Below are 14237 nucleotides of genomic sequence, written 5' to 3'. Positions count from 1 at the left end.
TGACAAAGATTGTTTAAATTAAAAAAAAACAAAAAAAAAAAACAACAGCAGTGTAAACAGCCATTTCTTTTACGCACCAATGACAGTGGCCACCACTTCAAAACAGATGAGCGGATTGTTCTGGAAGAGTTTCACAAATGGAAAGGCCACCAGGGGGAGGTAGTCTGCCTCCCCAAAGATGGCCGACCAGTGAGCAAGCGCAGACAGGAGCCTGAGAGTGGGAGAGAAAGAGGGAGGGAGGGAGAGACAGAGAGAGTGAGAAGGAGAGAGAGAGAGAGAGAGAGAGAGAGAGAGAGAGAGAGAGAGAGAGAGAGAGAGAGAGAGAGAGAGAGAGAGAGAGAGAGAGAGAGAGAGAGAGAGGGAGGGAGTGAGGGAGAGAGTTTGCGATCCTGTCTCCCATCAGCGTATTACCCAAAAGGACGGCACTACGGCACTGGCTATATGAGAGGGTGCTGTTTCCCATTCAACCCCACATCAATAAAACAAAACAACATAAGCTTTCTTTTTTCTAAGTGAAGCACCACATGCTGGGATTCACAGAGCTGACAGCGTTGTATACCTCTGCAGACCCCTCTGTAGCTTTTGGCTTTTGATGGGGTAGCGTTCCTGGAGAGTCAGGTACGCAGGGTGGAGCCCTTTCTCCACCAGGCTGTTGAACGCAGCATGGTTCTCAGGAAGTTGCAGCAGAGAGCGCCAAACAAACATCCTGTCAGGTGGGAAGAGAATTCCGTTTAGAGGACAGTATGGCCATGGAGGAGTCTTCACTCTGACTGAAACATGAAACAATGGTGCCACATTTTCAAAAGCTGTGGTAAGGAGAGTGTGGTATCCTAAAATCTGTTTTCCAGGCTGTACCTGTATTTGGCTGGGTATTCCCCAAAAGCCTTCAGTAAGGCAAGAAGTCGCTTCTTGTTCAACCCGCCAGGTAAATCATTCTGTAAAACATACCAAAATGTTTTACAACAAACACATTATCATCAAGTCAGCACCATTATTTCTTTGCCGTCAAGAAGGGCTGTAATATCAAACAATCCTAAATTGATTGATTGATTGCATTTTACTGATGATACTGATGACCGCTGTGATGACAGCGATATTTTGGTAATTAATGATATTAATGATAATGCACAGGTTAGTGGACTGGTGCAGGACTCGCCTCTTTCTCCTCTCCGGTGATGACCGCCGGAGGCCGTAGCACTTTGGCTGGGACGCGGCGCCCGGAGGTTTTGGGTCTCTGCACCGTGCCTGACCGCACCTTCACCAGCATACCGGAGCCACCTGCCGTGGAGTCCTGAGAGATCACCTTCACCAGTGGCTGCGGGGGCTGGACACAAGCAGTATAGTAAGTATAAGCAGAGACTTTCTAATGAGGAGACACAGCACTCAAAAAATCCTCCATAGAAATGCATGGGGTTAGTTTGTAACGCCAATATGGCCGTTGTCTACACATATCCCACCCCTTCGTCAGCAAAACGTCGACATGTGAATACATTGAGCCAATCATGTGGTGTGATGTGAATACATTGAGCCAATCATATGGTGTGTTGTGAAGACATCGTGCCAATCATGTGTTGCGAACACGAGCAAGATTGGTGTCGTGAAGCCTTGCGCATGTGCATTTCTGCCGAATAGGATGCCCGATGAGTGCCCAAAAAGCGTTGCAATATGGCCGCCAAGTGGAGGGACTTGCCTAAAAGGACTTTGGTATAAGTATATATACTCTTTTGATCCCGTGAGGGAAATTTGCTCTCTGCATTTATCCCAATCCGTGAATTAGGGAAACACACTCAGCACACAGTGAACACACAGTGAGGTGAAGCACACACTAATCCCGGCGCAGTGAGCTGCCTGCAACAACAGCGGCGCTCAGGGAGCAGAGTGAGGGGTTAGGTGCCATGCTCAAGGTGCCTACTGGTCGGGGTTCGAACCGGCAACCCTCCGGTTACAAGTCCGAAGTGCTAACCAGTAGGCCACGGCTGCCCCTATGTAAAGTGTCAGCTTTAGTGTGGAGAGCCACTTTCTAATCATCATTTCCCACAAAAACGCTAGTCACACAATATAACTAGTGGGCAATTCCACACAAAACTGTCACATCCATAACGCCAACACAATGCCATGGTATTTAGTTGGCGTAATGGACGTGACCGTTTTGCGTGGAATTGCCCTAATACAACATGGTACTACCTATATTTGTCTCAACCCTTTGACCTTTTTTTGCATAATGATTCAGCTAATTAAGCTTTTTAGAAGCTAAACACATAGTGAACACAATTCACAAAAAAAGGCTTCTAATAACAACTGAAATGGTAAGACCCAAAAAGAAACAAAAATCAGTGGTATCTAACTGCAGAGCTACCTTGTTGACCTCTTGTGTAAGACCCTGAACGCTGTAGATGTTAAGAGCACCAGTGTCCATCACTGCCACTATGTGACGTCCCTTGGGGCAGATGGTCACCGTGGTTATGGTGTTGTCAATGGAGCCGATCTCAAAGAGCTGCTTAAAGCTCTGGATGTTGATGAAGCGCATGATACCATCCTGGCTGAGCACTCCTAGGACCTAGAACATGACAGAGGAAGATAAATGCTTTGTGAATGGCTGTTTATTAAAAAAAAGTTATGTTTAAAGTTAAGTTAAAAATGTCAAGGTTTATATCCATTCCTTCATATGCATTAGTCTGGCAGACTGGCATCCTTTTTAATCTTTTATTCTTTTCGAGCAACTCTTATTCGGATGTGTTTTATAATGAAATATTGGCGTGATACCTGGCTGAATCCGCCATCAAAGCTGTCAGGTAGGAACTCCAGTTGGCGCACGGTCCGAACCTTGGGCGGCATCTGGACCACGCGCATGAGCTGCCTGCTCTCCAGGCACCACAGGTGGAGCAGGTTAGAGCGCCCCCCAGCGGCCAGAGTTTTCCCATCCCTGTGAAACACAACACTGGATGTACTACTACTGACATACAGCAAGAAAAGGTTCACCAGTAGGGTATTCCAAGTATGTGGTTTAGTGACAAACCTGGGTAAGTTAACTTCTAGTAAGTGGTAAACCTCCTAATAGAAGATCTATATGGCTACATTCTCCTAACAAAACAATGCCAAAGGTCCCTTGTTGTAGGAGGTTTACCACTTATTCTGAGTTAACTTACCCAGGTCTGTCACTAAACCACATACTTGGAATACCCCCCAGACAGATGTGCTTCATCACCCTAAAAAGCATTGCTATGGACCCAACCACCATGGAGCAAAAGTTCAGCACACTTTTAATTTACACTAAATTTCTTTGACAAACTATTTCTAAATCTCTACTGAAGAGAGTAAAGCAATTTATTTTAAATGAGACATGAAGATGAAATGCACATTTATTCAAAAAGCACCAGATGAATGTCTAAATGTAAACGTGTTACCTTGTTATGGCAAAAGCTTTGTAATGTATTCTGGGTCCATCCTGAGGCACTGATAGCTGAAATTTGCAGACAAGTGTGTCGCTCTCCCAGGCGAAAATGGAATCATCGTTAAAGCAACTGAGGATAGTGTTACTTAGTGGTAAAAAGAAAACCTACAGAACAAAGTAAACATGGCTATATGTCAGTAATTAATTATGTCAACATTATGATGTGCCAAAATCTGTCTACATCACTGATATCTTTTTCTGTACAGAAGAGATTTACATAGGGCTGCACAATTATCAGAATTGCAATATGAACCAATTATCTAATCGCAAGGGCTACAAATAATCGTGCATGGTTAGTTTTGTCACATTTATGATTTTAATATTCATGTCATCCTGCTTAACTGTGCCACTTGTGATTGGTGAGCATGCCTAGTGTGTGAGAAACACAGCACTTGTGATTGGTGAGCATGCCTAGTGCGTGAGAAACAGCACTTCTGATTGGTGAGCTTCACAGTCAAGCTGTGCTTCTCATGCCCTAGCAACGCTCACCAATCAGAAGTGGCACAACGTAGAGACATTTGGAATATTGAACTAAATCAATTCACTGACACTCAAAAAATCATATTGCAAATCGCAATCACAATATTTGTCAGAAAAATCGCAATTACATATTTTCCCCAGAAATCATGCAGCCCTAGATCTACATTTTACATCACAAACTGACAGATGTTCGATTTATGATTTTGTGCTTGGTTAGTCTAAGCAGGTTGACTGTCCAGTTTGTATTCCATTTGATGACCACAGTTAAGTTCCCACCCTTTGGATGCCCACAGACTGGCGAATGTTGAGCTTCCTTTTCCTCTGGAAGGTGTCCAGGTCCCAAAGCTGTGCGGTGTCTGAGGACGTGGTGATGGCATATCGCCCAGAGCTGTGCACGGATATGAAGGACACAGCCCCCTCATGGCCTCGCATCCAGCTCACCAGCTGTTTGGTATCTAGCAAGACAACAATCATGGGGGAGAAAAAATATGTCTCCTCACATGAAATCAAACAATCAACCTACAAAACTATTGGATTCATCTGAGTGAAATTAGAATTGTGATTTTACACGAATAGTTTATGCAACATAAACTTGTATTATTGAATATATCTACCTTTGTCAAAGCATTTTATTGAGTAGTCTGCCAGGGCAACTAGGAACTCTGTAGTTCTGTGCAAACTGAATGCAAGAGCCGTGCATGCCTGTCCAGTTTTCTGGACCAGCCTGAATCTATGAGATAATGAATTCAGTACAGTGCAAATCTTCAGAGTTTGCTACGGTTCACAAACAAACAATTTTTAATGCAAAACCAAAGGTGTGAAACTCGTTTAAACTGACCTGTTTCTACTTATATCAAATACATAGATATTTCCGTGGTGGTCACCAGCAAGAAACGAGTCCCCTGTTGTGTCATATGCCACTTGCAGAAATCGCACTTTCTTGCTTTGATGAGCATCAGTGCGAACTACACTGACGATAACACTATAAAAGGCGGAAAGAAAAGGTTAAGGAGCATGATGAATGGCTGACAACTTTTCCTTTACTTACTCTAGGAATGAGACTTCTTTAACATTAGCGGAAAGTTGAGGGACAGTATTCGGACAATCAATGTAACGTTACACATGATTTTGCAGTGCAATCTGTGGTGCTTACTTACCCGTTACTTACAGATGGGTTCGGCTTTCGATACCATACTTTACCATCTACTTTAGAGCCAACGTCGGTAGTCTGCATTTCTCAACTGACTTGCAACAGATATTTTACAAGCTAATTTAGTCAGAAAACTCTTGCTAGCTAGATAGATAGCATGGCTGCTAGCTGATGTTGTTAGCTCGCACAGACAGACAGGGCGGTAACTGCAGCGCGAAGTTTGAAATATACACTTGTTTGCTAAACGTATTCCTACATTCTAATGGAGATAAGTTAGTAGTTCATCAAAACATTGAAGTTGCCCATAACAGCGAAACACACGAGACTTAAATAAACAATCAAAGAGAAAGTTGTAGGGAGTGGGCTCTAGACAACTGTTGAAATTTTGAGAATGTTCGTTGCCCCTTGCTTGCTTGCTTTGCTTGCTCAAGCTCTACAGATGTAAACACTTCAAGTGCTTATGGGTAATGCTATGGTAATGACGTGTATACGTTTTTTTTACATTGAATAATGAATTAAAATCCACCTATCAAGATATATGTACTTGAAATAAATATATGTTTACTAAATGTAATTTGAATCCATACGTTGATTGCTTTATTTTTGTACAAACCACACTTTATACATTTTCCATTTTATTACCCGTTCAGGGAACAGGTGGATTTCGGGAACTAGAATTCTGTTACGGAAAATAATCAAATGCAATCTAGGATCAACAAAACAGAACAAATCACAGGGCACTGAGTTTGATTGAATATCGTTAGCATGATCGGTGGCTTGATAGATTTCCCAAAAAAGGTCTTGGCGTGTGTACGCAAATATCAGACAGGAAGTGAAAGGTTGTAGCGTCTACTCTTGCGCGGCCACGTCATGTAAACTAAACTACAGCAGTGTGCGCTTTGAATAAATAGCATTACAGCATTGTAATCGCGATTTCTCAAGAAGAGTGACAACTTTACGTCTGTATTTGGGTTTAAAAACAACGGACTGACTGACTTGTGACCTGGAAGAAGGATATCGAAGGCTCAATTTTGTGCCAAAATGTCAGATATTGGGGACTGGTTCAAAAGCATTCCGCCTATCACCCGGTACTGGTTTGCTGGGTCAATTGCGGTGCCATTAATCGGAAAACTTGGATTAATCAGTCCTATGTATCTTGTTTTATGGCCTAAGGACTTCTTTCACAAATTCCAGGTAAGCGCACAGCTTTTATACCTGACATACGGCCTCTTGTGCTAGCGAAGACAGAGATTAGCCATTAGCAAAACCTTGTAGGCCTCGGCTTGTGCAACGGGCGAATGAATTCTTCGTTTTCTTGTGTGCAACCAATGGCAAAACTTGTAGTAAGCAGGTGAGGCTGTACTTCCGGGATCAAGTCCACTAGCTAGACAGTAATGTTTTTTTTATTATTTTTGTATGTCTTATTTTTAAACCATAACACACTACGGAGTTATTAGACATCCTCCTCCATAGCTGTTTTAGTTACTGACAGTGATATATTATAAGACCTGCTGTTTGTCACCATCTTCAAAGCAACCCAATCGAAAGCTAGGATGACACTGCATACAAACACTGATACATGCCGTAAACATATCGCCGTTATATCTATAATTTAAATGTAAAATTATTATTTTTACCACTCTCTGATAAACGTGAGATGTCTAAATACATGTCAGGTGTTGCTGAAATGCTATTTGAATCAAATATGGAAACGGAGGTTGTCGAGTTATTTGCATATTTACGTTAGATCATTAGTACAGATTACTCATGTTGCCACACTGGGCAGAAACCCTGGGACATCTCAGTGCCTTAAAGCTGACCAAAACCACCAATTGCTCTTATGGGGTTATGGAGCAGGCCTCGTCTGTCTATCATTCTTCTCCATACCAGGAGAACTTCTATAGTAGTAGATCTCATCTGAACAACAACCCTAGTATTGTAATTGTTTAGCCCATCAGATGAAGGCTCACCTTTCTATGATGGGAATGCTCAAGAGTTTCTCAACACCTTTGTCAGTGATTTGACTGCAAATAACTGAAGCCAAAAGCAAGGCGACAGTCAGACCTCACATGAAAGTATTCTGTGACAAGGAATTATAAACAGGCACATACATCACAACACAAAAATTAATAGCAGGAGGTATCCAATATGGTTTAAAAACGCTGTATTAAACATACCCAAGGAGATCTGAGGCGCAGGCATGGACACTTTCTTTTTTGTTAATTTCTATTTTTTTGTTGAGTTCTAGCAACTGTTGGGGGCTCAGCAATGTTTTTGCATAACCAAGCCTGATTGGCATTGATTTGCTTCATGTGCCTACCACAAGGTGGTGTCGTTTCGGCATTGATCAGTCTAGACAAAGTGTTGATGCTGAGTATGTAAAGCTTTTCATCTGAAGTCAGATTATTAATTATTATTGTTGCAGAAAACAGATGAACTTTTTTTTTATTACAATTAATTTGTTAAAATGGTTCAGTGTTTAATTGGGTTCTATTAAACAGAAGCAGTAGGCTCCATGTATAGTTTTGACCGTAGTCCTTGTTTACAGCCGAGAGGATCCTCATGAGATGACCAAGGAAACCCATTTGTCTTGGCTGACCGAGGTCTCTTTGGTGATATTTAGCGCCTCCCTTTCCCACCCCTCTGGACCTAGCCCACCCTGCTGTGCTGATTCAGCCACTGCTCTTGTCCCTTGTCCCAGCAAACAGCCGAGTGCCAGTACCCCCCCCCCCCCCATCCGCCCCCCCCACACACACACACACACACACACACACACACATACACTGCCCAGTCTCTTGATGAATGAACCTTATCTTCCCAGACAGGTTTCCCTCAGTCCTGGTGTTGATGCCAGAACTGGCATGCCTGGCCTGGTTTTGTGTTTAGCGGGCACTGGGTAAAGTGAACCAGTTCAATGTAACCCAGGCCCCCAACAGCCACTCTGTTTGTGTGGGGGTGTTGCACAGGATGACGGAGACATTCTGTAATCAGGCGCATGCAAATGGCCCCTGTGTTTATTTTCTCACTTAGTTAGCTGCACACTGAACAGAGTTGAAATGGATTGATGATAAGTCTTATTCACAAGAAGTGATGTAAGAGTTGTAAGATTTTTAAACATTCATCTGATTCGAGACAGATTTGTTGATTGTAATTAGGAAACTTTTATTCTAATTTTACCCACTGCTTGGTTCAGTTGGCCGTCTGTATGGGGCAAGCAGAAGTGCTTTGTCTTAAAGTCTGGTAGTTGCTAAATGGAATAATATCTGATGTGTAATTTAAACAAGAATTAATCCAGCAGATGCATGAATAATGGATAGGAAGCATAGAGTAGGCTGACTTTATTTCACATGAGGGCTAGAAAAGGGCCTTAAGCTATAAAGATATTTAAGCCACAAATATGTCTTGGATTTGCTCCTTCAGTAGCAGAATTTTCTCCTGACAAAAAGAGGCAGCCCAGCCCAGGTATGCGGAGCTTGGATCCTGGTCGAGCAAAGCTGGGCATGCAAGGCCACCGTCTAGCTGTTGATATGCGGCCAAAAAAGGAGCTCCTGTTGCGCCCACCCCCCCCACCCCCTGCTTCCCCCCACCCCCTCCATTTGCACACACACACACACACACACACACACACACACACACACACACGCATAGCCTCGGCTCTTTGCTTCTTCTTTAACCCACTTTTCCTCTCTTCTGCAGTCCCCACAAAGGTCACCTCTGTGTGGAGGCAGGCAGGCAGGCAGGCATTGCAGGCAGGCAGGGTTCTGCGTTCTGCGTTCTGCTGCCACCGCCGCTGCTAGTGCTGCAGTGGGTGTGGGATGGCCCCGCCGCTACGCTACGCTAGCGCACAGTTGTTTGATGCTCCCGCTTCAAAGGACCGGTGCTGAGCAAATACAGAGCTGTGGCCAGCTGGCTCAGGGCGTCCACACTAGCTCAGAGAGAGAGAGAGAGGTGTGGGAACAAAAGGGCAAGTGAGAGCGAGGCACAAAAGAGGGAGTGCAGAATATTAGAGAAGAGAAAAAGAGATGATGGTGAAGGAGAGAGGGAGAGGGGAAATGCAAGAGGAAAAGTGGGGAAAAATAAAAGAGTGATTGGGAGATGTGAGAGTGAGGGGGGAGGAATCTTTGATGGCAGCGGAAGAAGGGAGCAATGGAGAGAGTCGAAGGGAGGGGGGGAAAAGTGCCTGTTGTTTACTGACCCAGATTTTCATGCCAGGGAGTTAGCAAGCAAACATGGACGACGGCACAGATGTAGTTGCCCATTCCACCCCAGACCCTCCCCCCCCCCCCCCCCCCCCCCCCCCCTCCCTGGCTCTCGCGGTGCTCGTCTGGGGTGGCTCCACGGCTCCACCCAGGCCACCATTTTTCTTGGTGCCTGTCGATAAAAGCCCCAGCCGTGGCGCCAGGCAGCGAGGGGCCTCCTAATGGGGTTGGGAAGTGGTGGTGGTGGTGGTGGTGGTGGTGGTGGGGTGGGTGGGTGGGTGGGTGGCTGGCTGGCTGCACTCTTCAACAGGGTAAGCTAGGCTACCCTCTTTGATAGAGTAAGCAACAGCAGCAAGACTTAACTACCCCCCAAGGCCCACACACACATACACACTCAGAGCATGATGGGCCCCATCAGAACAGATAGCCTGAGTGTCTGGTTCCCTGTGAGCTACAAAGCAGTTTTACCCCTCTGGTCCCCTCCCACTTAATTCAATCAGTGTACAACATACATTACAGTAGCAGGAACCTGAAGCTCACATCAGTGCCAGCCTTTTAGAATGTAATTGGGCTGGTTGCCGACGCCACTGCCCCTGTCCATGTGTTGATGCCTACTGAGGAAGCCAGAGGCAAACACAGAGCAAGTATTGATCTGATGAGTCATCAGTAATGTACTCATGCCTCTCTCTCTCTCTCTCTCTCTCTCTCTCTCTCTCTCTCTCTCTCTCTCTCTCTCTCTCTCTCTCTCTCTCCCTCTCCCTCTGCCTCTCCACCTATCTCCCTCTCTCTCTCTCCCTCTCCCTCTCCCTCTCCCTCTCCCCCCCCCCCCCTCTCTCTCTCTCTCTCTCTCTCTCCCTCCCTCTGCAGTTATGGAGGCCGTTGACGTCCACGTTGTACTTCCCTGTCGGCCCAGGAACGGGGTTCCTTTACCTGGTTAATCTATATTTCCTGTACCAGTACTCTACGCGGCTTGAAACAGGTGAGAAATGACAGACACACTGCTGCATGTTCAATTAATTACATTTACATTTATTAATTTAGCAGACGCTTTTATTCAAAGTGACTTACAGCAAGAGGAATAACATTCACGCTACAGATTATTATAAGATCGGTCTTGCACACAGGCATGTATGCTCCAGTTTTCTGGAATAATAAAAAGTCTGCTGCGGTGAGATTCATGACATTTATGTTGTAGCCAGTATATGTCATTAGTTACTTGATAAGTTATTCTACAAAAAAGACATTCAATTTAATGTGCATAGTTAAGCCTAAATACATTGAAGCAATAGACTTGAAGTGTTGCCTTGACCTATATGTTCATATAACCTGTGTGTGTTTGTGTGTGTATGTGTGTGTGTGTGTGTTATTGTTTACCCAGTCATGTAACACCCAGTCATTGTAATTGTATTTTTTCTCACTGTATAGGAGTATTTGATGGAAGACCTGCAGACTATGTATTCATGCTCCTGTTCAACTGGCTATGCATTGTTGTATCTTTTTACACAACTCAACTCAACAAACAACAGCACTCATGTGATAATTTCCATTAATATTGACTCTATTGATTTTGTACTCTTCAGATTCTCTAGTTTTCTCATCCCTTTTATGTATACAAAAGTATTTAGTATGTAAACATTGTGTGTGCGCCACAACTGCTAGGTTAAAGGATTTCTTGTTCGCTTGTAGTGAGTGACCCTTTGACTTGATACAGAATGTATAAGCAGTTGCCTCTGTCCCAAGAGAATTTGCCTTGACAGTTTGTCCAGATCACTGGTTTAATGATGGATATGCAGGTGAGTCCAATGTTCATATTATGGTTGTAATACAAGATGTTGTATGTTGATACTTGATGAAAGGTATGAAAAGCACTGTATACATTTTACAAATGCAGGTTATAACACTGAAGTGCATAATCCACTTGTGTACAGCCCACATTGTGTCTCTTGAATCTCTAGCCATTATGACTAAAACATGTTTATAGCTGTCATTCCAATATATGTAAAGATTGTAATCGCTGTGTACAGTGAAGAGAGGTGAGTGCTTCAAGTGGTCAGATGATCGCTTTATGTTCGCTTGAAAATGAGAGATGGGGCAGCGTATCAACTTACAGAGGCTCTGCAAAAGAGTCCTCCATCAGCATGGCTTGTCAGCTGTAGGAGACTGTTTTCCACTTCCGCCTCAGATCATTGCCAGAGGGCTGCCTCATAAATCTGTCCAAGGTTGAAGTGGGCAATGCTAAGTAGTACAACTCTGTTACCGTTAGACACCATGTCAGATGTTCCGTCAAATAAGTGGATGTGAGTCCAGTTGTGAATAAGGTGTCACTGGTGGAGGGGGGCTTTTTTTGGTAGAGAGGAAGTGACTAGCCACAGGTGGAAATGATTTGAAAATGTGTTTTGCATTTGCTTGCAACTGTACCACCACCCCACACATTTTTTCTCAAGTATTGTAAATGAATGACAAAGTATTGTCTGTGACCTAAAAATAATGCAAGGAGGTATGAGAAGGCTTGTGAACTGTGGAAAAAGAATTCTCCTGCCGTTGGGTTCATGAGCGTTGAATGTGTTTCAGCTCCTGATGATCCCTTTGATCATGTCAGTCCTGTATGTCTGGGCCCAGCTCAACAGAGACATGATCGTGTCTTTCTGGTTCGGCACCAGATTCAAGGTATTGAATCATAAATTTTATTGAGTATTAGCCAATTGTTACATCCTCTTTTCAGAATTGTCATGTCTTTAGCTTTCATTGCATGAGCTGTATGTTCTCTACCTACCTCTCAGGCTTGTTATCTTCCCTGGGTTATCTTGGGCTTCAACTACATCATCGGAGGCTCGTAAGTGTTCCAATTTATGTTTGCCAACTTTATCTGCATTTTCACCCCCCCACCCACCCAGACATTTCTTTATTTAACCTCCCAAAACACAACTCACTCCATTCATTGAAGCTACATAGATGTGCATCTTGTAACCGTGTGGAAACATTGGTTGTTCTCTTGTCTTTAGGGTCGTGAATGAGCTGATTGGAAATCTCGTCGGCCATCTGTACTTCTTCCTGATGTTCAAATATCCAATGGACCTCGGAGGCAGATCCCTTCTCTCCACCCCGCAGTTCCTGTGAGTCCAACATCTGCTCGCCCCGACACAAGCCAAGTGCAGCCGCTCTCCTGGAGAGTGGGATTTTTCCAATCTGAAGCCCCTCTAAAAGCTCTTTCAGTTGAATGGGCTGAAACAAAGTTATTTGATCGCAACTACTCTAACCTTCTGGCCAACTGATGTAGAGAATCCTCAGAGTCAATGTTATGAGAGTAGACGTTTGTACAAAAATAAAATAAAAATTGTAATGTTAAAAATATTTGCGATACTTGGCAAGTATGCCAAAACTGATGCTACACTAGATTGGTCAAATTGCGATTGCGATAATTGTGCAGCACTACCTGAAACACCGTACAGCTTTATCTTGGTTGAGTAGTGGCAACAGCACGTGTAATGCCCAGTGGTATACTCCAAGTATGTGGGTTAGTGACATACTTGGGGAAGTTAACTCTGAGACAATGGTAAGTCTCCTAATGGAAGACCTCTATTGCTTTGTTTTATTAGGGGCATGAAGCCATTGGACTCTTTTATGAGTTAACTTATCCACGTATGTCCATCACGTGACTATACATATGTCTTACTACGAATAAATGTTCTCTGATTAGATTTTGTCTTTGTTTTCTCTGCAGGTACCGCTACCTCCCCAGCAGGCGAGGTGGGGTGTCTGGATTTGGAGCTCCACCCAGCAGAAGACCAGTGCCCCAGGAACAGGGTGGGGGTGGAGGAGGGGGAGGGGGTGGACGCCACGACTGGGGTCATGGTTTCAGGCTGGGGGACGAATGAGATGGCACACACGCATACACGCACCTACGGAAACTACCCCCCTCCCTTCAACCCGGAGGGCAAAGACTGGGACATTTGACGTCAGTGATGCAGAACATGGATTTTATACTTTTTCTTTTTTTCTCTCTCTCCCTCCCTCCCTCGGACTGTAAAGATGTGAGGTGTCAAAGGCGTCACACTGCCTGTTCACATCAGTATGTTCTTATTTTCTTCTCTCACTCTCAACGCCATATCTTTTTACACTGTAACTGTAGTGTTCTCCATGTGTGCTGCCAGCTTTTGAGAAGTTGTGATGTAGGAGTGAGTGGACAAACCCATTGGTCCACACTACTGTCCCCCACTTTTTTTGTTTTTTTTAAACAGGCAGCACCTGAGGTAAAGTTATGACCTCACTCGATTGTTCCATCCTTAACGTTCTCTTCCATTTTGGTTTCTGTGCTATCTTTGAGAACATCCTGGGACTTCTGTACATAGAGGGATTTTTGTTTAAGTTGGGGAATTTTGGAGGACGTAAAAAATTCCATGCAAACACAAAAAGAAAATAACATAAAAATATAATACCTGTTTGATTTGAACCACTTAGTTGTTGTTAAAGTGTGGAAGGCAAAATGAAGACAAAAAAGAAAAAAGGAAATTCAAGTGGGTGCTTCTAACGACATGTAATGGAAAACTGTGTAGTCTAGCTTTGCAGATGATCGTGCTGCCTAATGCAAGTAGTTGCAAATCAAGTGGGCTGAAACACTGTGTTGCACTGGATGAGTCTGCTCGGGGGATGCTTCTTCTCGGGGGATGCTTCCTGTAGCGTCCCATACTGTCTGCAGATAAGGGTTCCTCCCACGCTGATGATGAAAATCGATGGCAAGAGATCAAAACTCTCTCTTGGCCTTCGTTAGCACTGAGTTAAAACGGGATACCACTGTGTTGAAAGTTAACGTCCTCAGAATCAACAGCTTGCCAAAATCTTTTTTTCCCTCCAGACAGGAAGTACAATAAAACATGCTATTTTAGCATTTAAAAGAAGCTTCAGTTGAAATGTTTTAGTTGCAAAAAGCAACAGGAATATAGATATATTCAAGTGCAAT

The 14237-nt window shown here is 43.9% G+C and overlaps 2 protein-coding genes across 2 annotated transcripts in view; one reads left to right on the top strand and one right to left on the bottom strand.

Moving 5' to 3' along the window:
• The window catches only part of tbc1d31 (TBC1 domain family, member 31), a 16106-nt gene extending 10480 nt beyond the window's left edge, over positions 1 to 5626 (bottom strand). Inside the window, exons 1-11 of the mRNA XM_076279947.1 lie at positions 5089 to 5626; positions 4770 to 4913; positions 4546 to 4661; positions 4208 to 4386; positions 3405 to 3556; positions 2764 to 2923; positions 2357 to 2557; positions 1157 to 1324; positions 856 to 935; positions 560 to 706; positions 78 to 211 (exon numbers count right to left, since the gene is read on the bottom strand). Coding sequence (XP_076136062.1) covers positions 78 to 211; positions 560 to 706; positions 856 to 935; positions 1157 to 1324; positions 2357 to 2557; positions 2764 to 2923; positions 3405 to 3556; positions 4208 to 4386; positions 4546 to 4661; positions 4770 to 4913; positions 5089 to 5165 — 1558 coding nt within the window. The 5' untranslated portion in view covers positions 5166 to 5626. The remainder of the gene's footprint in view (positions 1 to 77; positions 212 to 559; positions 707 to 855; positions 936 to 1156; positions 1325 to 2356; positions 2558 to 2763; positions 2924 to 3404; positions 3557 to 4207; positions 4387 to 4545; positions 4662 to 4769; positions 4914 to 5088) is intronic.
• Positions 5627 to 5889: 263 nt separating this feature from the next.
• Positions 5890 to 14175, top strand: derl1 (derlin 1). Its single transcript, XM_076279946.1, has 8 exons — positions 5890 to 6275; positions 10148 to 10259; positions 10706 to 10770; positions 11047 to 11073; positions 11852 to 11947; positions 12061 to 12113; positions 12283 to 12393; positions 13002 to 14175. The coding sequence occupies exons 1-8, from the start codon at positions 6123 to 6125 to the stop codon at positions 13153 to 13155; spliced, it is 771 nt and encodes a 256-aa protein (XP_076136061.1). The 5' UTR covers positions 5890 to 6122; the 3' UTR covers positions 13156 to 14175.
• The last annotated feature ends 62 nt before the right edge of the window (positions 14176 to 14237 follow it).

This window comes from Alosa pseudoharengus, unplaced genomic scaffold (assembly GCF_046254945.1).
Source record: "Alosa pseudoharengus isolate Yale_2024_CS ecotype anadromous, Long Island Sound unplaced genomic scaffold, YU_APseudo_1.1 YU_APseudo_1.1_scf_12, whole genome shotgun sequence".
Taxonomy (NCBI): domain Eukaryota; kingdom Metazoa; phylum Chordata; class Actinopteri; order Clupeiformes; family Clupeidae; genus Alosa; species Alosa pseudoharengus.
Note: the sequence above shows the minus strand (reverse complement) of the source record. Positions and strands in the feature narration are given on the sequence as shown.